We start from the raw sequence: 21,645 nt of genomic DNA, 5'->3' as shown, positions 1-21,645 counted from the left end.
ATACGAAGGCGATTCTCCTTTTCTTAAACAACATACAGCTGTGACTTCCTGTCCACACCTGAACGTTCATCTTCTGGTGGATTATATGGATCTGTTGACATGGATTCACATGGTGGACGTTTCCACGGCTGGATTGAAAGTTTGTGAGCACATCGGAACATTCGTGGACGGCTGAAATAGATTCAGCACTGATGCAAATAAACTCTGGAGCTGGAATTTAATCTTGAACTTGATTAAACACAGATTGATTGATTTTTTGTTTATTTTTTAAGGCGACATTTCGAAGTGAAAATGCAAATGGCCGACCCTGCTAGCAGCCCCTTAATGGACCTCCCATCATGCATCACTGCTTGACTATAATGTGACATATGCAACCGACTTCCTTTGGTTTATTCTCTTTCTCTGGTTTAGTACAGATGCCTTTTGAGTTTAGGGGAAAAAATGATAGAAACATATTTTTGAGGATCATTTTTGGTTGTAAAAGAAAGAAATTATAATTACTGTTGCTAGTGCACATGTGCTGTAATTGTTATTTATGGTGTAGTAAATCATCTTATTTTTTCAATAATTTCCATAAGAAGTTGTAGTGTCTTGCGTTAACATTCTACATGATATTTTTCTAAAGCCTTTGCATGCGTTATGAGCAGCCGTTGTGTCGGAGCGAAGAAGTGATTCAACTTGTAAATTGAATAAATTCTGAGGATGATAATTCTTACTTTTGATTTGTTACAGCTTGTGTTAAATATGGATTACTGAAGATAATCTTGAAAAAGTGAAGCTTCCATGGTTTTCCGCTGCGGTGTCTGAGTAAATAGAATAAAACATAAAACCAGTCTGGGCGTCTCTTTTCATTTCACAGAACACACAAAGATTTATGGGAAATGTTTGTTTTTGTTATTTCATGTAAACGCTGTATTCGTTTTTTTTGTTGTTTTTTATCTGATTATCAGTCGGAACTTAAGATGCAAATTGGTTCAGTCAACAGTTTTACCAGTATGTGTTTTTAGCGACGTTTGTGACGTGTTTTCTGTACTGATATTTATTTTGTTGTTTCCGTACGTATTTTCTTAGTTTACCTACTTATTTTAAGTTACATTAGGGACATTTGTGACGTCTTTTTTAGTGATGTTTGTGATGTGTTTTCTGTAGTTGTGTTATGTTGTTTCTGTACGCATTTTAAGTTACGTTTGTGAAGTGTTTTCCGTACTTATGTTACGTTATTTACTTAGGTATTTTACTTAGTTTACATACATAATTTAACTTACGTTAGTGACGTTTCTGTGGTGTTTTCCGTACTGATGTTTTGTTGTTTCCGTACGTATTTTACTTGGTTCATGTACTTATTTTAAGTTACGTTAGTGGCGTATGGTATCCTACATTACAATAAGATAAGATCTGTTACTGTACGATGTGATATGTTAAAATACGATACGGTATTTTACGATAAGATAACATACAAGACGATCTGATACAGTGTGATATGTTACGATAAGATACAATAAGATACGAAGTGTTAAGATAAGATACGGTACATTAGGATAAAATAAAATACCTAGATGATCTCATATGATGCAAAATGTTATGATACAATAAGATACAATAAGATAAGATACGATGTGTTAGCATAGGTTACGGTACATTATGATAATGTTATAAGTTAGATGTGCTAAATGAAAATAGACGACACTCTGATCAACCCGTTAACTGTAACAGATGGATCCTCTCCAGCAGCTGAGACAGAAGGCAACCACATCCCGCCACCGCTGAGACTAAATGAACTAATAATACTCTGTAGTACAGTGGTGGAGGTAGAGTTTCATACATGTTGAGGGAGCTTTTCACACCCTCCCAGTGAGCGTTATGTTCTCCACTTTCTCTAACAGCTGCACCGACCAAGAGGAATGTGTTTTAGGTGAGATGTTTGGACTTTCAGACAGTCCATCTTCTGTTTTCATGCCTTAAAGTCGATCTCAGCAGTCTGGATGGAAACCAGCAGCCAATGATACACACTTTTTGACGTGTTTAAAATAACATAAATTATAGCATTACTAATAATTAGTAAACATTATTAATTATCATTTCATTGTTTGTTAACAGTAAAATAACTATTAATTTCCCATTTATAAATGATGGTTATTATATTATTTATTGAAATAAGCCTCATCCAGCCACATCGCTATGTTTATAGAAGTGACTCCACCCGGCTGATCGGCAGACAGTCTGGTAACTAAATCAAACGACCTGCCTTAATGTTCAGTTTTTATTGCAGTGAGAAAATGATCAAACGTTTCAATAGCTGTGAGACAAATATTAAATATTCAACACCATGCACATTTTCTCAGATACAATATGACACTCTGATAAACATGTGAGTTTATCTTCCAGTGGCTCCTGACATGACTCAACAACAGACCGAAATAACTCACTTTAGTTCTTTAAAGTTCAGAAAGACAGTTTTGATTCAGTCAATGTTTATTCTGCCTTTCCAGTGGTGAAAGACCAGATAGAAGAACGGCGGTCTCCATCAATGCTTCAGTTCATGTTCTCATCCAGTGAAAAACCACAGAGTACCAAAGAAAGTACCAGAATCCAGGTTTCCTTTTACAGTTCCTCTTCATCAGAACTCCGGTTTCATACAACTCTGCTCATATTTTGGTAGTTTAGTTCATCATTTCTATCAGTAATAACAATTTCACTCATTGAGTTCATATCTGAGATCAGCCCGGTCGCAGGAAAAGGAGTATGAACGATAATGCGCAAGGCATTTAGCGAGCGATAAAAACGCTGTTCTTGCTCTTGGCGTGTCATTTGTACGCCGTGTATCCTGTACTGACCATGTGACTATGCTACGCTCAGAGCTAGTGACGTTGAATGAAAAGAGACAGAGAGACTGCTGAGGTGTGGTGGACGGGGTCCAAAAAACACAGGACTTTAACCAGGAGGCCGCTGTTTGGTTTTGGAAGTTTTATTAGTTTATGTTTGTGATGTGTTTTTTTATTGTCGTTTGTGACGTGTTTTCCGTACATATTTTACTTTTTTTACGTACTTATTTTAAGTAACGTCAGTGACGCTTGTAACGTGTTTTTTAGGGATGTTTTAAGTTACATTAGTTACGTTTGTGACGTGTTTAAGGGAATACTGATGTTTTGTTGTTTCCATACGGATTTACTTAGTTTAACTACTTATTTTAAGTTACATTAGTTTACGTCAGTTTGTGACATGTTTTTTTAGTGACGTTTGTGACGTGTATTCCGTAATTCTGTTACGTTGTTTCCTTACGTATTTTACTTAGTTTACCTACTTATTTTAAGTTACGTTAGTGACGTTTCTGACGTGTCTTTACTGATGATTTTGACGTGTTTTCCGTACTAATGGTACGTTGTTTCCGTACGTATTTTACTTAGTTTATATACTTATCTTAAGTTACGTTAGTGACGATTTTTATGTGTTTTCCATACTAATGGTACGTTGTTTCTGTACGTATTTTACTTGGTTTACGTACTTATTTTAAGCCCAACCATGATGTTTTCCCTAAACCTATCTACGCAGTATTGTTTCCTAAACATAACCGCGATCATTATCGTAGTTTTGTTGTGTGGTGTACAATTGACACGTGAAAAGCTTAAAATGCGTCCTCATGACACGCAGAACGTCAGTGTAATCTCGTTCTGTTTATACGCCTTCTCATGAGTCTAACCAGGAACCGAGTGGACCTGTGAAGATCTCTGCAGTCGTCATCGTGGTCTCAGATAATAACTTAGTGAGATGTTATTCTTACTGATAGAAACGATGAATAAATCTACTAAAATAAGACCTTATACTTTGATTTCCCTCAGTTGTGTTCAGGCTGCTACGACAAACACTCCATCTCAATCTGGAGTTCACTCGGCTTGGAGGCGGCAGCGGCGGCGGTCATCGTGTGGTTGCAGCCTGACGGTGAAGCTTCAGCTGAGGGTCCATGTGTCACTGTGAGGGGGGTGGAGTCGTCCGTCGGCGGCGGCGCCGTGGAGTCCAGCTCTGGAGACTTCCTCCCGTAATAAAGCGCCCAGAGCAGTGTGAGGGTGAGCGCCATGGCCAGGATCTGAGCCACGCCGATGGACACGCCCAGGAAACGCAACGCCTGCAGCTGCTTCGTCCCTCGAATGAAACTGTAGATCTTTGGACCACAACCCTGAAACACAACCAGAGACATGTTCAATTTAAAGACTTCCTGCTCAGATTTTTCACATTAAGAGCCTTCAAAGAGCATAATCCCATCTTCAACTGGCAGGCTTTCATTGTGAAACACTTGCAGGAAATTATGAATTTCATTTACAGAAAGTTTAACAGCGATTGAAAAAACATTTTTAAAAAATAAACCGTTGTTCGATTCTGTGATTGGACAGAAGCACCTCTGAGTCGGCGGCAGCGTCTCACCTCTTGGTGCAGGTCGCTGAGGTCGTGGTAGTGGGCGTGGCGAGCACATCCTGGATACTGATTGGAGCAGCAGGAGTCAGGTGGCCACTCCATTTCTGTCATCTCCAGCCAATCAGTGAAGTAGATCACCCCGCAGCATTTAAACTGAGCACAGGTAAACACACACACACACACTTGTCAGCACGCAGGTCACATGACCTCAGTGTGTGTGTGTGTGTGTGTGTGTGTGTGACCTCTGACCTCTGTCTGGAAGCTGTCCCAGGTGTGTGTGAGCCACTGGTAGCGCTGCAGGCCGTAGCTCGGCATCCGAGACTTCAGACTGATCATGTCAGAGCGCTGCACGGAGGGCTGGATGCACGCACGCACACGCACGCACACACACACACACACACACACACACACACACACACACACACATATCATCATTAGATCTACAAAGACAACAGGTGACCCTCCTCCCCCATACAGATAAGCCTCCTGCAGCCAGGTGTCAGCCCTTTGCTCTGCTGATAACACTGACTACAATACCCACAACCCCCTGCAGCCAGGTGAGACAGCTCTCTGCTGATAACACTGACTACAATGCCCACAACCCCCTGCAGCCAGATGAGACAGTGATGTCAGCCTGCAGGTAGAAACACACACAGCTGCTCTGATCTGATAAACTGATGTTTGTCTTCATGATGAAGACTGAACATATGTTACAGTTGTTACAGCTGCTGCTTCTTCTTCTTCTTCTTCTTCTTCTTCTTCTTTTTCTTCTTCTTCTTCTGCTTCTTCTTGTATTAGTTGTGTACTAGTAGTTGTGTATTAGTAGTGTACTAGTAGTTGTGTATTAGTTATGTACTAGTAGTTGTGTAGTAGTTGTGTACTAGTAGTTGTGTATTAGTCGTGTACTAGTAGTTGTGTATTAGTTGTGTACTAGTAGTTGTGTATTAGTTGTGTACTAGTAGTTGTATATTAGTAGTGTACTAGTAGTGGTGTACTAGTAGTGTACTAGTAGTTGTGTATTAGTTGTGTACTAGTAGTGTACTAGTAGTTGTGTACTAGTAGTTGTGTGTATTAGTAGCGTGGTCAGTGTTTTGGTGTGTTTTGGTGTGTTTTGGTGTAACAGGATCAGATCTGAGAGCAGCAGCAGCGAGCCGTCGTGTACTAGTTGTGTATTAGTAGTGTACTAGTAGTGTAGTAGTTGTGTATAGTAGTAGCGTACTAGTAGTTGTGTACTAGTAGTTGTGTGTATTAGTAGTAGGGTCAGTGTTTTGGTGTAACAGGATCTGATCTGAGAGCAGCAGCAGCGAGCCGTTGTGTATTAGCATTGTAGTTTTTTTGGTATTAGTTGTGTACTAGTTGTGTTTTGGTGTGTTTTGGTGTAACAGGATCTGATCTGAGAGCAGCAGCAGCGAGCCGTTCATATCTGACATTTCTGGTTATTATTAGAAGTGAGACGTGTTGGAAACTGAACACTGCAGCTGCTCACTACCTCCTCTCTGATTGGTCTGTTTCACACCTCCAGAGGTGGGTCACATATTCACTGAATATGTATTAAATATTCATTAAATAGTCATCAAATATTCACTAAATATTCATTAAATATTCACTAAATATATATTAAATATTTATTAAATATTCACCAAGTATTCGCTGAATATTAACTCAATAGTCACTTAATATTTATAAAATATTCACTGAATATTAACTCAATATTCCCTAAATATTTATAAAATATTCACTAAATATTGATAAAATAATCACTAAATATTCACTTAATATGTATTAAATATTGATAAAATATTCACTAAATATTGATAAAATATCCACTAAATATCCATTAAACATGAATTAAATATTGATAAAATATTCATTAAATATTGATAAATATTAACTAAATATTCACCAAATATTCACTAAATATTTATAAAATATTCACTAAATATTTATAAAATATTCACTAAATATTTATAAAATATTCACTAAATATTACTGTTGTGAGAATAAATTAATAGTAGTATGATTAGTGGGCCTAATCAATGAATCATGTCATGCTCACCATATGTAAATCTTTGGTGTTTATAATTATATTATTTGGTGTATTATATATAATATTTGGTGTTTATTATATATAATACATTATATGAGTTGTAGTGTTTTGTCACCTCGTCGTAGGTCCAAACAGCGCTGGCCAACTCCACACAGAAGATCACCAGCAGGCTGCAGAAATACTGACAAACAGAAACTTTATGTTAGGATTAGCCATTTGGACACGCGACACGTTCAATATGAACAAACTTTAAACATCAACCAGTGTATTTCATATTTCATTTTTAAATTTATTTATTAATGTTTGCATTTATTTATTTATTTGTTTTATATTTATTTTGTAATGTATGTATTTATTTATGCATTTATTTATTTATGCAAAATTTTCCCTTTGCATTTCACCCCTTATTTATGTCCCCAAACTTATTTTCCAAATGTATTTCTGTATTCTTTTCTTTACACATTTCTTTATGCATTTTTGCCTCATTATGCAAATGAGGGGGCTGTCACTCAACATGTGTCATAAATAAAAATGAATGCTAAATAAATAAATAATTAAAAAAAATACAGAAATAAATAATAAAAAAATCAATTTATGTCACATTTGATAAATTAATTAATGGCTACATTTATCTTTAATATTATTTAATGATATATTTATTCATTTATTTTAGATTTTGACAGGTTCTGTCCTCCATATCAGTGAAAGCTGCAGGTGAGAAAGTAAAAACTCTGTAAAACTGTCAGAGGTTTAAATCTGTTGAAGAATATTCAGCAGGGTCAAAGGTCAGAGGTCAGAATCTGTGTATAAAATAGGAGGAGTGGAGGCAGGTTTCAGTTTAGTCGGAGCAGATCGGTGTCTTTATTTATAATCGACCTCATTTACAGACGGACATAAATAACAGACCTCGGATCTGCTGCACGGAAACATCACAAACACTTTCATTCTGACGCTGTTCAAAACAAACTAACACCAAACTGTATTTATTAAAAGTATTAAAGTACTCATAACACAGAACGGCTCCATTCAAAGTGTTTCATTTATTATTTTGGTAGCTTCAGTCTGCTCAGCTGTTACTGTGTGTGTTCAGGATCAGGTGGATCTATTGTGATGTCATCCCCCAGGTGTGTCGGGGGTGCGCTTCCTGTCTCTGCAGGTTTCCCATCATTCCCTCTGATCGTCCATTCAGCAGCTGCTCTCTGAGTCCCAGCGTCTCCTGTTTCAGGGACAATCTTATCTGTCCTCTGGGGGGACAATAGGGACACCTGAAACCTGGCCCCCGCCCCCTCAGGTGACAGCAGACAGGTGATCTGGATCACAGACCGGACCCCCTTATACAGACTGACCTCTGTTCACAGGAGGATTCATTCGGCAGGTAGATCTGGTTCAGCTGCAGCTGATGTTTGGCATGTTATTAATCAGGAACCAGGTGTTACAGGTGAACAGGTTTACACCAGGTGTTACACCAGGTGTTACACCAGGTGCTACAGGTGAACAGGTTTACACCAGGTGTTACAGGTAAACAGGTTTACACCAGGTGTTACACCAGGTGTTACAGGTGAACAGATGTTACACCAGGTGTTACAGGTGAACAGGTTTACACCAGGTGTTACAGGTGAACAGGTTTACACCAGGTGTTGCAGGTGAACAGATGTTACACCAGGTGTTACAGGTGAACAGGTTTACACCAGGTGTTGCAGGTGAACAGGTTTACACCAGGTGTTGCGGGTGAACAGGTTTATACCAGGTGTTACGGGTGAACAGGTGTTACACCAGGTGTTACACCAGGTGTTACACCAGGTGTTACGGGTGAACAGGCTTACACCAGGTGTTACGGGTGAACAGGCTTACACCAGGTGTTACAGGTGAACAGGTGTTACACCAGGTGTTACGGGTGAACAGGTTTACACCAGGTGTTACGGGTGAACAGGTGTTACGGGTGAACAGGTTTACACCAGGTGTTACAGGTGTTACACCAGGTGTTACAGGTGACCAGGTTTACACCAGGTGTTACATGCTGATGTTTGGCATGTTCTCGACTAAAGTGATTCTGAAAGTGAATATTATCTTTCAGTTGATAAATAATAATAAAATAAGGCGAGGACGTACCCAGGACAGCAGCAGCAGGTCACACCTGAGCGTGCCACAGTATCCCACCATGGCCACGATGATGAGGAAACAACACACGGCGATGATGACGGGGTGAACAGCCGGAGAATACGTGAGGACGGCTGCTTCCTCCAACCTAAAGACACACAGACGGTTCATTTATTTTGGATTTATTTACCTCCCAACCAGCAGCTCCTCCAACATGGACGAGAACTTTAACTTTCACTTTAACATCTGCAGCATCCTGGCTGGCTTAAACAAAGAATATCTGTAATTTAAAGCCGTTTCACAACAAGCACAGCATTTTGTCCAAAAAATTTGCACAGGTGTGTATAAAACCAGATGTTGGGGGTTCTTCTGAATGCTCGCACACTTGCAAAAATTATTCAGACGGACCTCGATTTCAGTGGATTTTCATCTGCAGAATTATAATTTAACCAATGAAATCCTTTGTTCCAAGTGATGTCATACCTCCAGGTCACAGCTAGCCTGCTGCCAAAATGAGGGAACATCATTTACCCGATAATACAAGCACCGCGATGACTAACTACCTCAACAACCAAACAGAGGACAATATGAGATCACCCGTACATTATACTGTATGTTGGTCAGAGAGCGAGGCTAGCCGTTAGCATCACATCTGGGATCAGATTAGCTGATGTATTGTGTAACGTTAACGTTAACTCCATAGACACGGATACCTGGACTCTGGTCTGTTACCTGGACTCTGGTCTGATACCTGGACCCCGGTCTGATACCTGGACCCCGGTCTGATACCTGGACCCCGGTCTGATACCTGGACACTGGTCTGATACCAGGACCCCAGTCTGATACCTGGACCCCGGTCTGATACTTGGACCCTGATCTGTGTAGGACTCACCTGGTGTGAGCCGTCAGGGTCAGGACGGTGTTCAGAGGGTCTCTGATCCAGGCTGCCACTCCCAGCACACATGCTGACATCAGCTGGACGCACAAACACAAATAAACACACATGGATCAGTTTCTGCTGCCTACACATAACATCTGAGAATGTCAAGCATGTCCTCAGAGGGACGGACGGAAGCACGGACGGACGGGCGGGCGGACGGACAGATGGACGGATGGAGGTCTACTTTACCACAAACATGAACTTTTAGTGAAACTTTAACTGTAAACTGAAGGGGAGGACCAGGATGTTGTAGTCTGATTGATCGATTGACTATTAGTTGGTCTCATCCTCAGTTTTTAGTGCAACTTTATTCATCAAACACATCATTGTGAAACTATATGAAACGTTTTGTGATGTGATGTCTCACATTTCACATGTGAAATCCAAAACTCGTAATAAATATATGGTTTTATCTCGTCTCTATATGTTTGAATCAGTTTCATTTACTAAACCATATTGTGCATAAAAGTGAATTCATCACTTGTGAAATGTGTCTGAAAATCACATACTGATATCCTGATGTGATGATTTCATCTAAAGACACATGTGGAGCCAAATAACCAACATGGGAAATGCTGATAAACGTATTAGTGAGATTTACCTGTTCTACTACATGCATCAGAATAAGGTCTATACATCACATGCAGTCAGGTTAATAACATGCATCAGAATAAGGTCTTGTATACATCACATGCAGTCAGGTTAATTACGTGCATCAGAATAAGGTCTTGTATACACTGTAAAAAAAAGAAAAGTGTAAAATAACAGACATTTTCCGGCAGCAGGGGCGCCAGAAAATGTCTGTTAAAAAACGGAAAATACTGTCCGTTAATTAACATAAATAAACTGTAAAAAAAACCCAACAGTAATTATATTTATATAATTAGCCTTTATTACTTTAATTTTACAAGAAATATTTTACTTTTAACATATATTTATTGTTAGAATAGTCATACACCGTAAATCTAAGACCATTTACATATAAATCACAAATGAAACATGTAATTTTACGTTGCAAAAGCCCAAATTTACATTAACTCAGAAGTTTTGCAAAAAAATCTGTATTTTTACAAGAAATATTTTTAGAATTCCATGCAATCCTTTTCTTCTAACATAAATTAATTGTTAAAATAGAGTCATAAACTCTAAAAAAACAGAATAATTATCTTTAATAAATGATCAACAAAAGCTTAAATTCTGATAATTACGATTGTGATTACAAAAAATACTGTAAATCTAAGACCATTTACATATAAATCACAAATGAAACATGTAATTTTAAAAAAAAAAACTTTTGAAATAAAGACAAAAAATGTAAAATATCTGGAAAAAAACATGCAGTCAGGTAAATAACGTGCATCAGAATAAGGTCTTGTATACATCACATCTCCAGTCAGGTTAATAGCATGCTGTATCAGGTCAGTATATCTCACCCAGAACAGCAGGTTGAGCGCGTACAGCAGACATCGCAGACACCTCACCGCGTCCTCCCGAGCCATCCCGACCGGAGCTCCTCCGTGCTGCTCATCTGAGCCCGGGACACCATGGCAACATGCTCTCTCTCACTGCAAACACACAACAACACGGAGCCCGGAGACGCGACTGTGCAGATTATCACTCATTAGAGAGTCGCCTCTTCTCAGAAACCGCGTCTGCTCCGTGCGTAAAACCCGCATTCCTCCTCCTACTCGCGCGTCTCCCACTCGGCTCTGTCCGGCAGGTCCCGTTCCAGCAGCTCGGCTTTCTCCGTGAAAAGCTCCGGGAAACTTCCACAACAGGTGGTTTCTTACTTTCCCTTCAGCTCTCAGCTCAGCCCCGGCGGGGTGATGGAGTGTGCGGAGCTGACGTCTCCAAATCACTCATCACTCACTGAACCAGAGACAACAGCAGTTTAAAAAACACCTTTCTATTACAGATGTGATCCAAAAACTTCACACCGGAACTCCAACGCTGGAAAAAAGACACATTTGACTCCACAAACATCCGCCAGTGTGCGTTAAATCCTCTCCGACACGTTCCAGAATGTCACTTTTACGCGTAAACGTTCCACCGCTGCGTTAAAGCTCCGAGCTGTCGAGCTGAAGTCTGCAGAGAGCCGGAGCTGCAGCAGCCTGGAGGAGGGTGGAGGAGGGGGGGCGGTGTCCGTCCTGACGCCTCTTCTTCTTCTTCTTCTTCCTCACTAATTAAATGCGTACAGCAGCAGCCTCCTCCCTCCTCCCGCCGTCAGTCAGTCAGGAGCAGGAGTCCTGGGGGAGGACAGAGGAATGTGTCCGCCTCCAGCCGCAGAGCACCGGGGTCAGCAGGCCAACAGGCTCAGAGAGGAGGGCTGTGTTGTGTTGGGCTGGAGAGGATGAAGCTGCAGGGAGGGAGAGAGAGAGAGGCCTCTGCTGGTGGAAACACAGAAACAGAGGAGGCCGGAAACATGTTGAAGATAGACAAGATACACTGTTAAGAATTCCCCAGTAAAATAACAGTAAAGAACTGGCAGCAGGGTTGCCTTTATGTTACTGTAAATTTAACATTATTATACTGTCGCTGAAATTTACAGCTTTGTACTGTTAATGAAAAATACAGTTTGAACTGTTATTTTATTAATTAATTTCACAGTATCTTACAGTGAATTTACTGTTTAAAGATACATTGTATAGCTGTTTTTTCACCTTTCTTTTACATTATCTTACTGATTTGTTTTAATGCACTATTTAGGTTGTATTTTTTACATACATTTTAATAAACATTATTTTTTTGCCCTAAATGAATAGACTTAGCAGGTTACAGACATAGGAATAGTCACACTAAATACAATTAAAGGCACTTGTTAGGGAAAAGGCTATAATAGACTTGTTGACACTTTTCCCAAAATGTCTGTCTCTAGCTGGCTGTAAGCACAGAATGCAAACCATAACAACATGTGAGTGAAGAACAGAGCTAATTCACTGATTTTCCAATCATGTACAATGTACAAGCCTCACATGAGCAGATCAGGTCCCAGAATTAAACAAATACTGCATGAAACTGTTACTGATGATACTTTAGACAGTTGATCAGCAGTAAAGTGCTGTTTTTTAAGAATGCATTATAGTTCAGTTAAAAAACAGCCTATGAGTGTAATTTAACAGGTTTTCTTTTGTATCAACAGTAAAGCACTGTTTTTAGCAATAACGGGTTAGTACTGTTGAAATCCTGCTGTAAATTAACCGCAATTGTTTACAGTGTAGTTTAATATATAAGATAAGATAAGATAAGATAAGATAAGATGAACCTTTATTAATCCCCTGAGGGAAATTCAGGTGTCAAAGCAGCAACATCAGCAAACAGAGTGAATCACAAGAGAGGTAAAGGTATACAAAAAATATAAAAACAATAATAGAGATATAAAAGATACAGAGGGGAATGGGTGAATGTGCATATGTGCAGTCTATAAAGTGGTATATAGGATGTATAGTGTAAAGTAAGTGTAAAGTGCGCCAGTGGTTAGAGTCCAAGATGGTTGCAGATAGTGTATGTTAAAAGGTAGATAGTGCATGTTTAAAGGCAGATAGTGCATGTTTAAAGGTAGATAGTGCATGTTTAAAGGCAGATAGTGCATGTTTAAACTTCTTAAAGTCCTCATAGTTCTCATATGGGGTCAGCCTTGGTTGTGGAGCCTGATGGCTACCAGCATGAAGGACTGACCCAGGCGCTTTGTGTTGTGCCGAGGGGGGATGAGTCTGGCTGAAGGTGCTCCTCATCTTGACTAGCTTCATGTAGTTTATGTCCTACATATCATGTAGTCTATTGACTACATGATATGTAGGACATAAACTACATGAAGATGTATGGAGGGATAGATAGATTTCTGTGGAGGAACAATCTGATATTTCTGTAGAAAGGCAGCAGATCTGCAGTTAAACATTAAATGTTTACAAGTAAACTGACTTTAAAAGAAATTCTATGAATTCTATCATTCTGGATGAAGAAAATAACTTCAGAATACATTGTTTACTTTAATAATTATAATTCTTGATATTATAATTATAATGCACATTTTTGCAAATTTTTAGATTACAATTTGCAGTCTTTAATGCACATTTTTAGATTTTGATTTAAAGTCTTTATTGCACATTTTTAGATTATGATTTACAGTCTTTAATGGACATTTTTAGATTATGATTTACAGTCTTTAATGGACATTTTTAAATTATATTTACAGTCTCTAATGCACATTTTTGCACATTTTTAGATTATTATGTACAGTCTTTAATGCACATTTTTAGATTATAATTTACAGTCTCTAATGCACATTTCTGCACATTTTTAGATTATAATGTACAGTCTTTAATGCACATTTTTAGATTATAATGTACAGTCTTTAATGCACATTTTTGGATCATTATTTAATGTCTCGAATGCACATTTTTAGATTTTAATTTACAGTCTTTAATGCACATTTTTTCTTTATATCATCAACAAGGTGACTAATGTTTGATCCAAACAAAGGTCACAATAAAATAAATAAATCATTCAAATAAAATATTTTGGGGTTTGGGCGTATTTTTTTACAAAATAAACCAGCTAGGCGTGTATTATACTACAACTCCCATAAGGCCTCTGTTCTGAGAACGTAAACCCATAGACTTTATGCGTAAACCAACGCCTGGGTAGGTTTCAACCAATCAGAACACCGGCAGCCGCTTGCGTCACCATCTCTGACCTCGATTTCTTTCTGTATTGTTTTGTGAGCGAGACCGCGGCTGGAGGCGCCATATTGGAAGAAGAAAACGGTTCCATAAATCGCTAAAAACGTTAAATCTGCAGCCATGTTGTACCTGGAGGATTACCTGGAGAGTGAGTATGGGACCGTAGCGAAGCCACGGTGGCTTTATTGTCGTGTTTTGTGCATTAAATGTGTGTGTTGTGTCGGTGCGGGCGGCTCCGGCCGGTAGCCTAGCCGTTAGCCTAGCCGTTAGCTTAGCCGTTAGCCTAGCCTGCTAGCAGCTAACCGCCTCTTCTCCTCCTCCTGGCAGTGATCGAGCAGCTTCCCCTGGACCTGCGCGACAGGTTCACGGAAATGAGGGAGATGGACCTGCAGGTTCAGAGTACGTACTGCACCGCCGGGTAACGGCACATCTCACCGGTGTTCACACACTCACAATGACCGGGAACGCCCGGTTTAACACCGACAACAGCTCCACAACTCTCAATTAGAAACATTATTTACCTTCAGACTGTAGTGAGCATGTCTGTTAGTGGAGCCGGCTAACAGCCCCGTAACGTTTAATTGAAACATTATTTACCTTCAAGGCAAAGCAGCTTTATTTGTAGAGCACATTTCAGCAACACGGCAATTCAACGTGCTTTACATAAACATTCAAGAACATTGCGACAAAGAACATTAAGGCATAATTAAAATAGTTATAAAAACATTAAAACATGGAATATTAGAAAAATAAAAACAAGCTTAAAGCAAGGATAGAAGCTTAAATAGAGTATAACACACAAGAGTAAAAGCTGTAGGGCAGTATAAGATCATTATCTGGTTTAATAAAAGGCAGCAGCAAACAGGAAAGTTTTAAGCTTTGATTGAAAAGAACTCAGAGTTGGAGTTGGTCCTGCAGGTTTCTGGGAGCTTGTTCCAGATATTTGGTGCATAAAAACTGAACGCTGCTTCGGCATGTTTAGTCACTACACTAAGACACTAAGCAGACCTGATCCAGATGACCTGAGAGGTCTGGATGGTTCATAACATAGCAGAAGATCAGAAATGTATTTTGGCCCTAAACCATTTAGTGCTTTGTAAACCAGCAGCAGTATTTTGAAATGAGTTCTCTGAGAGACAGGGAGCCAGTGTAGAGACCTCAGAACTGGACTGATATGATCCACTTTCTTGGTCTTAGTGAGCATGTCTGTTAGTGGAGCCGGCTAACAGCTCCGTAACGTTTAATTAAAACAACATTATTTACCTTCAGACTGTAGTTAGCATGTCTGTTCATTTCATTTCCAAATTATATTTCGGACATGTAGAATACAAAAAATAAAGAAAAAGAACGATCATACCAACAAGTGGACAGTCAGAAACAAGTATTAACATACAATGAAAAGCATAAGAAAAATAAATTGTCAAACACTTGATGCCTTGATTTACATATTGGAAAAGGAGTGAGAAGAAGTATAAACTTATTTAATCCCACCCCTTCTCCATAAGTCAATTATTAATTATTAAACACCTTCCTTATTGAGCCATACATATACTCTGATTACATTTTCCTAAATTTGTCTAACTATAATTATTTATAATTATTCTAACTATAATTATAGTGTCATACAGAAATATAAATGAATTACTGATATAATTATCCTTTCAAAATATAATTTTTTATCAATCCAGAATACCAATTCATTACTTATAATATAACTTAATCACAATACCAATTCTTTACTTATTTACTGTTAGCATGTCTGTTAGTGGAGCCGGCTAACAACCTGGAGTCAGTTATAACTGGAACATTTATTTACTGAACATCACCCTTTTTGTCCGGTTCTACTTTATAACAGAGTGAATGGAGATTATTATGAGTACCTTCTATAATGTGGCATATTGGACGCATTTCTGATACTGGTATCGGTATTGGAACAACTCTGTGGTGTATCTTTCTGACTAATATTAATGCACTCTCAATAAAAACATGACAATAACCTGATATTTTCAGGTGGAATTTCATTCATTCATTCATTCTCACTGTGCAATATCATTTTCCACTTGTGCAATTTTGTTAATAGTCTGTTTATTGTCAATACTGTATATACTGCTCCTATTTTTATACTTCTTTTTAAATGGTTCATATTTTGTTACACTTTGTTTAGCTCTTTTTTACTGTTAGCTGATGCATCTTGTTTTTTGCACTATCCCCTTTGCTGCTGTACACTGCAAATGTCCCCACTGCAGGACTAATAAAGGAATATTTTATCTTATAAAATATATCCATCTCAGTTTGTCAGAGTTGACTAAAGTAAATGTCTTATTTAGTCCGACCAACAGTCCAGAACATGAAGTGAACCGAATATAAGTATGTGTCTGTGTTAGTTAATAGGTTTTTTGTTTTTAATTCCTCACTGAGAGTGTTTGTGTTTGTTTGTTCAGACGCCACGGATCAGCTGGAGCAGAAGGTGATCGAGTTCTTCGTCAACGCCAAGAAGAACAAACCAGAGTGGAGAGAAGAGCAGATGGAGGTCATCAAGAAGGTCAGAGACATGTCTGATACCACACTTTACCATTGATTTAATGTTTTTAATAACAACTGTACCAAATAAAGGTGGTCATTCATCATTAATCACACAACAGAACTACGATTAGTCTACTAATTAAATAGTCGATTGACAGAAAAATAATTGGCAATTATTTTGATCATCGATTTGACGTTAAAGTAATTTTGAAAATGCTGTTTTCGGCCTCTCAAATATGGAGATTAGCTGCTTTTGTTTTTCTCTGTTTTCTATCATATTGAGGAGAATATATTTGGACATCTAAAGACATCACCTTGGACTGTGAGAAAGTGGGACATTAGGACGGACATTTTCATTATTTTCGGACATTTTATACCAAAGGATTAATGGAGAAAATAACCAGCAGATTAATCGATAATAAAAATAGTAGCTTTGCAGCCCTTAACAAAGCTAATAAAATATTACAGATGAATAAATATTGTAAGCTACAGTGATATTGGAGATATTAGAGTTGTGTTCTTGTGTTAACAAAGTGTTAATTATTAATAACTGTGTTTCAGGATTATTACAAAGCTCTGGAAGACGCAGATGAGAAAGTCCAGCTGGCCAATCAGATTTATGACCTGGTGAGTAAAGAGAAGTGTTGTTTCTGTAGATGATGAGGATCTAAATAGAGAGAGAGTGAACAGAGATATTTATGAGTTAAATAAAGTTTTGAATATTTCCAGGTTATGTGTTTCCCTGTAGTTCACGTTATCATCCTCCAGATGTCAGTAAAAGACATAATAATGAAACCTGATAACATGCTGCTCAGTTAATAACACACTCAGTGATTCAACACTGTTGTTATGACATCAAGATAAAAGAAAGAGATGAGGATAACCTCCCTCTTGTGATATCTGCTGGTCTTTATTCTATTATTCTATAATGTCTCCAGGTGGACCGTCACCTGCGTAAACTGGACCAGGAACTGGCCAAGTTCAAGATGGAGCTGGAGGCCGACAACGCCGGCATCACTGAGATCCTGGAGAGACGTACGTCACTCTGACAGCTTTTTATATTCATGAAAGATGATGATGATTTATTTATTTTATCTTGTTGAATCAGTGTTTTTGACATGTTAGAGGAAGCCTTTAATTTCCTGTCTGGTTCTTTTCTTCAGGATCTTTAGAGATGGACAGTCCATCTCAGCCGGTCAACAACCATCACGCCCACTCTCACACCGCCGCCGAGAGTAAGTACTGACTGACCGACCTGTAACAGCCTTTATCAGTGATGGAGCGCTGTCAGGGTCATTAACTGATGCAGATTCATCGTCAGTATTTTTCATCAGTTACATTTACAGCTTCTCTCTGGTTCTGAAGTTGGTTTGTAAACGATATGAACAAAGTGTGAGGTTGTTTTCCGTGTTTGTGAATGAAACGTGTGTTTGTGTGGTAACAGAGAGGAAGTACAGCGCTCCGACTCACCACACTACAGAACATGTTCCAGAGAAGAAGTTCAAGTCTGAAGCTCTGCTGTCCACGCTCACATCAGACGCCTCTAAGGAGAACACGCCAGGTAACCACGACGCTCACCTGTACAGCCCTCAGTCTGTCTGTGACTGTGTGTTAACCGACTGTGTGTTAACTGACTGTGTGTCCCCTGCAGGCGGCCGTACCAACAGCACGTCTTCGTCCACCAACAACGCGTACAGCGTGAACTCCTCTCAGCCGCTGGCCTCCTACAACCTGAGCTCTCTGCCGGCGGGGCCTGGGGCCGGCGCCGGCGCCATCACCATGGCTGCTGCTCAGGCTGTACAGGCCACCGCACAGGTACCAGGAGACAACACACCTCTGGTTCATTCTATCAAAATAAACCGAATATTGGGGGTTTGGGTGGTTAGTTGGATGTTTTGTTGAATGCTTCTGGTGTTGTCCAGATGAAGGAGGGCAGAAGGACGTCCAGTCTGAAAGCGAGCTACGAAGCCATCAAGAACAACGACTTCCAGCTGAGCAGAGAGTTCGCTCTGTCCCGGGACAACACCGGGTACTCGTCCTCCGCTCTGGCCTCCACCCTCACCCAGACCCTCACCCCCACCACCGCCTCCGACTCCAGAGGACGCAAGTCCAAGTAAGACAGCCACACACACCTGTACACACACCTGTACACCCAGCTGAGACATGACGGGGTCTGGAAATAACTTCAGTTTAGAGACCTAAACGTTTGGTGATAACGGGAACTTTTTTCTCTGATACCTGATGACCGATATTTGTACCGTTGGTGTTTGTGTTGATTTAAAACGTTCCTCACCATCTCGTCTTCCTGTTTTTCCAGAAGCAGCATCAAGTCTTCCAACCACCAGTCCTCTTCATCGTCCTCCTCTTCCTCTCTGTCGTCGTGCTCTTCGTCATCAGCGCTGGCTCAGGAGCTTTCCCAGCAGGCCTCAGCGCTGCCCGAGGCTGAGGCCAACAGCCAGGTGGACTGGACCTACGACCCCAACGAGCCCCGATACTGCATCTGCAACCAGGTACGAGCCCTGATACTGCGTCTGTGACCGGGTACGAGCCCCGATACCCGATACTGCGTCTCTAACCGGGTACGAGCCCCGATACTGCATCTGTAACCGGGTACGATCTCCGAAACTGCGTCTGTAACCGCGTACGAGCCCCGATACTGCGTCTGTGACCGCTTACGAGCCCCGACACCAACTTCACAGCTGTCCAATCACTGTGACGTTGGTGTGATGTCAGACTGCTTCATTGATTAAGAGGTTGTATTAATAATAATATTAATATCTTCCAGGTGTCTTATGGAGAAATGGTCGGCTGTGATAATACAGATGTGAGTATCATGTTTATATGTTTACTGTTATTGAATATTTGCTGTAGGTAATAAGACGTCCTAGTAAACCTGTGTATTATGAATAAATGTTTATTATATTAACATAATAGTTTAACCCTCTCTGTGTCCTAGTAAACCTGTGTATTATGAAGTAATATTTATTAATATAATATTTTAACCCTCTCAGGTTCCTAGTTAACCTGTGTACTATAAGTGAATGTTTATTATTATTATTATTATTATTATTATTATTAATATAATATTTTAACCCTTTCAGTGCCCCATCGAGTGGTTCCACTACGGCTGTGTGGGTCTGACGGAGGCTCCCAAAGGGAAGTGGTTCTGTCCTCAGTGTACCGCCGCCATGAAGAGGAGAGGCAGCCGCCACAAATAGACTCAGCGCCGCCGCCATGTTGGATTTTAACCTCCTAAAACACACCACTGAGGTCAGAGGTCAACAGGCTGCTCACAAAACAAGACAACAACACTTTGTGCCAACAGAAATCACCTGTTATCCTCCAAACATACTTTTTTTATATTTTAAAGCTCCAAAACTACTATAATTCTGCCTGATTTTGTTTTTCGTTAATAACTGTTTATTCATCCAGGTTTTATTTGGTCAGATTAAAGTCGGACGTGTGAAACTAAAATCTGAATCCTTTATGTTCAATGATCAATGTTCGTTTAACACTCTTTTCTCCTCTTCATTCGTATCACAGAAAAGTAAAACTGAAAATAACATTGATCTGGATTATTAAAGATTAAACATTAATGTTTCACTCACATTCACTGTAAATCCTACAACTACTCTGAAACAACTTGTTTTAATGACTCAGATGAAACGTTGAAGTGAAGTGGACCTCACACTGAGCTCACCTGGCCGGGGTCAGAGGTCAGACTGTCGGGGTTAGCTCGTCTGTTTAAATCTTTCTCTCCCTGCTGTCACTGGAAAACACATTCACTTATGAGATTAATCAAATTAAACTAATTAAAAACTGACTTTAATAAACACATTTTCACACTTTCTATCTTCAGAAGGTAAATCTCAAAATATAAATCAGAAATATTAGATTTTGTCTAAATTGTTTTCCTCTTAATTGTAATTTTAAATAGAGTGGGAACGTCTTATAGTGATCAGAGATCTTGGGATGGAAGCTGAGGGTCCGGGCAGCAGAAGCCCGGTTGGTTACGTTTCGATTTTGGATAGATGTGAATTTATTTAATTATTTATTATAAAAATAATAAATTGTGCAGCAGAAATTTGGCAAAGATCTTCCAAATTAACAGGAATTATAATCTCAGTGTGAACCTTGTTAATGCAGCAACAAACTGGTCTAAACTTCAAAAGGAATTCAAATTATAGTATATAATGTAAATAGTATATAACCATTGAATAGATCGACCCCATCGTCACAGATACCTGATCCAGCTGTTTGAGTCAGTATCGGCCTGATATCTGATCCGGTATCGGTTCATCCCTAAAATCAACGCATCTCGTGACGAAGAATTTTGACTGTATGATATAATTTTCTTTAACATCCAGATTTTAACTTGTTACATTTTTTTAAATGTCCAAATTCTTTAGTTTCTGTCTTAAATCTGAAAACAATAATCTCAGACTCCATTAATCTGAGTATTCTCTCTAAAAACTACAAACATGAGCTGTTGGACTACAACTACAGAAGTCTGATTGAAATATGAGTCTCCTCTGACCTCGTAGAGAGAGAAGGCTTTCTCAGAGCAAACATGTGTTTGTCCCTGTTCACACCTGGCTCTAGGATGAGTCCTGGGTGATCTGACCAGTAGTGGACCGCTCAGTTCACACCTGGTATTCGATAGTGACGGTTAGATCTTCACACCTGTACCTACAGATGTTGATGCCAGGTGTGAACAGGGCCTCTGTCTGTTATGTTTAAAAAGAAAAGGTCCAATAAAATGATGTTTTGGTATCGGTTGACTGTTAGTTTGACTTTTGTTGAGATCAAACTGCAGATTTCCAGGTCAGTTGTGATATTCAGGAACCACTGAGAGAGTTTTAATCTCTGAAGTCTTTATCATCGTTATCTTCATGTTCAAACCTAAACATTAATAGTAGACAGATCAGCCAGTTCTCTCTCTTTCCATGATT

General features: G+C 39.4%; 3 protein-coding genes and 1 long non-coding RNA gene across 6 annotated transcripts in view; 2 read left to right on the top strand and 2 right to left on the bottom strand.

The window, feature by feature from the left end:
* The window catches only part of ovch1 (ovochymase 1), a 208,259-nt gene that overhangs the window by 112,607 nt on the left and 74,007 nt on the right, over positions 1-21,645 (bottom strand). The gene's annotated exons all lie outside the window — the stretch shown is intronic.
* On the bottom strand, positions 2,134-11,965 carry tspan12 (tetraspanin 12). Its single transcript, XM_074625458.1, has 7 exons — positions 10,925-11,965; positions 9,444-9,526; positions 8,564-8,699; positions 6,570-6,635; positions 4,657-4,764; positions 4,417-4,560; positions 2,134-4,171 (listed from the first exon to the last, which is right to left on the bottom strand). The coding sequence occupies exons 1-7, from the start codon at positions 10,988-10,990 to the stop codon at positions 3,851-3,853; spliced, it is 924 nt and encodes a 307-aa protein (XP_074481559.1). The 5' UTR covers positions 10,991-11,965; the 3' UTR covers positions 2,134-3,850.
* Positions 8,108-8,556, top strand: LOC141761829 (uncharacterized). The gene is made up of 3 exons (XR_012592645.1): positions 8,108-8,242; positions 8,283-8,367; positions 8,413-8,556. It is a non-coding gene; the product is annotated as an uncharacterized LOC141761829 (long non-coding RNA).
* On the top strand, positions 14,158-20,167 carry ing3 (inhibitor of growth family, member 3). Its single transcript, XM_074625082.1, has 12 exons — positions 14,158-14,318; positions 14,498-14,569; positions 16,612-16,712; positions 17,255-17,320; positions 17,632-17,728; positions 17,857-17,928; positions 18,138-18,254; positions 18,345-18,508; positions 18,616-18,806; positions 19,011-19,203; positions 19,479-19,517; positions 19,795-20,167. The coding sequence occupies exons 1-12, from the start codon at positions 14,291-14,293 to the stop codon at positions 19,909-19,911; spliced, it is 1,257 nt and encodes a 418-aa protein (XP_074481183.1). The 5' UTR covers positions 14,158-14,290; the 3' UTR covers positions 19,912-20,167.

Source organism: Sebastes fasciatus, chromosome 23, assembly GCF_043250625.1.
Source record: "Sebastes fasciatus isolate fSebFas1 chromosome 23, fSebFas1.pri, whole genome shotgun sequence".
Taxonomy (NCBI): Eukaryota; Metazoa; Chordata; class Actinopteri; order Perciformes; family Sebastidae; genus Sebastes; species Sebastes fasciatus.
Note: the sequence above shows the minus strand (reverse complement) of the source record. Positions and strands in the feature narration are given on the sequence as shown.

Coding starts and splice junctions, on each gene's coding strand:
- tspan12 (XM_074625458.1), bottom strand. CDS start 10,990: ATGGCTCGGGAGGACGCGGTGAGGTGTCTGCGATGTCTGCTGTACGCG. Junction 9,527..10,924: donor CGCTCAACCTGCTGTTCTGG/GTGAGATATACT, acceptor TTGTGCGTCCAG/CTGATGTCAGCATGTGTGCT. Junction 6,636..8,563: donor ACCTGCTGCTGCTGTCCTGG/GTACGTCCTCGC, acceptor TCTGTTTGTCAG/TATTTCTGCAGCCTGCTGGT.
- ing3 (XM_074625082.1), top strand. CDS start 14,291: ATGTTGTACCTGGAGGATTACCTGGAGA. Junction 17,729..17,856: donor CACTGAGATCCTGGAGAGAC/GTACGTCACTCT, acceptor TCTTTTCTTCAG/GATCTTTAGAGATGGACAGT. Junction 19,518..19,794: donor TCGGCTGTGATAATACAGAT/GTGAGTATCATG, acceptor TAACCCTTTCAG/TGCCCCATCGAGTGGTTCCA.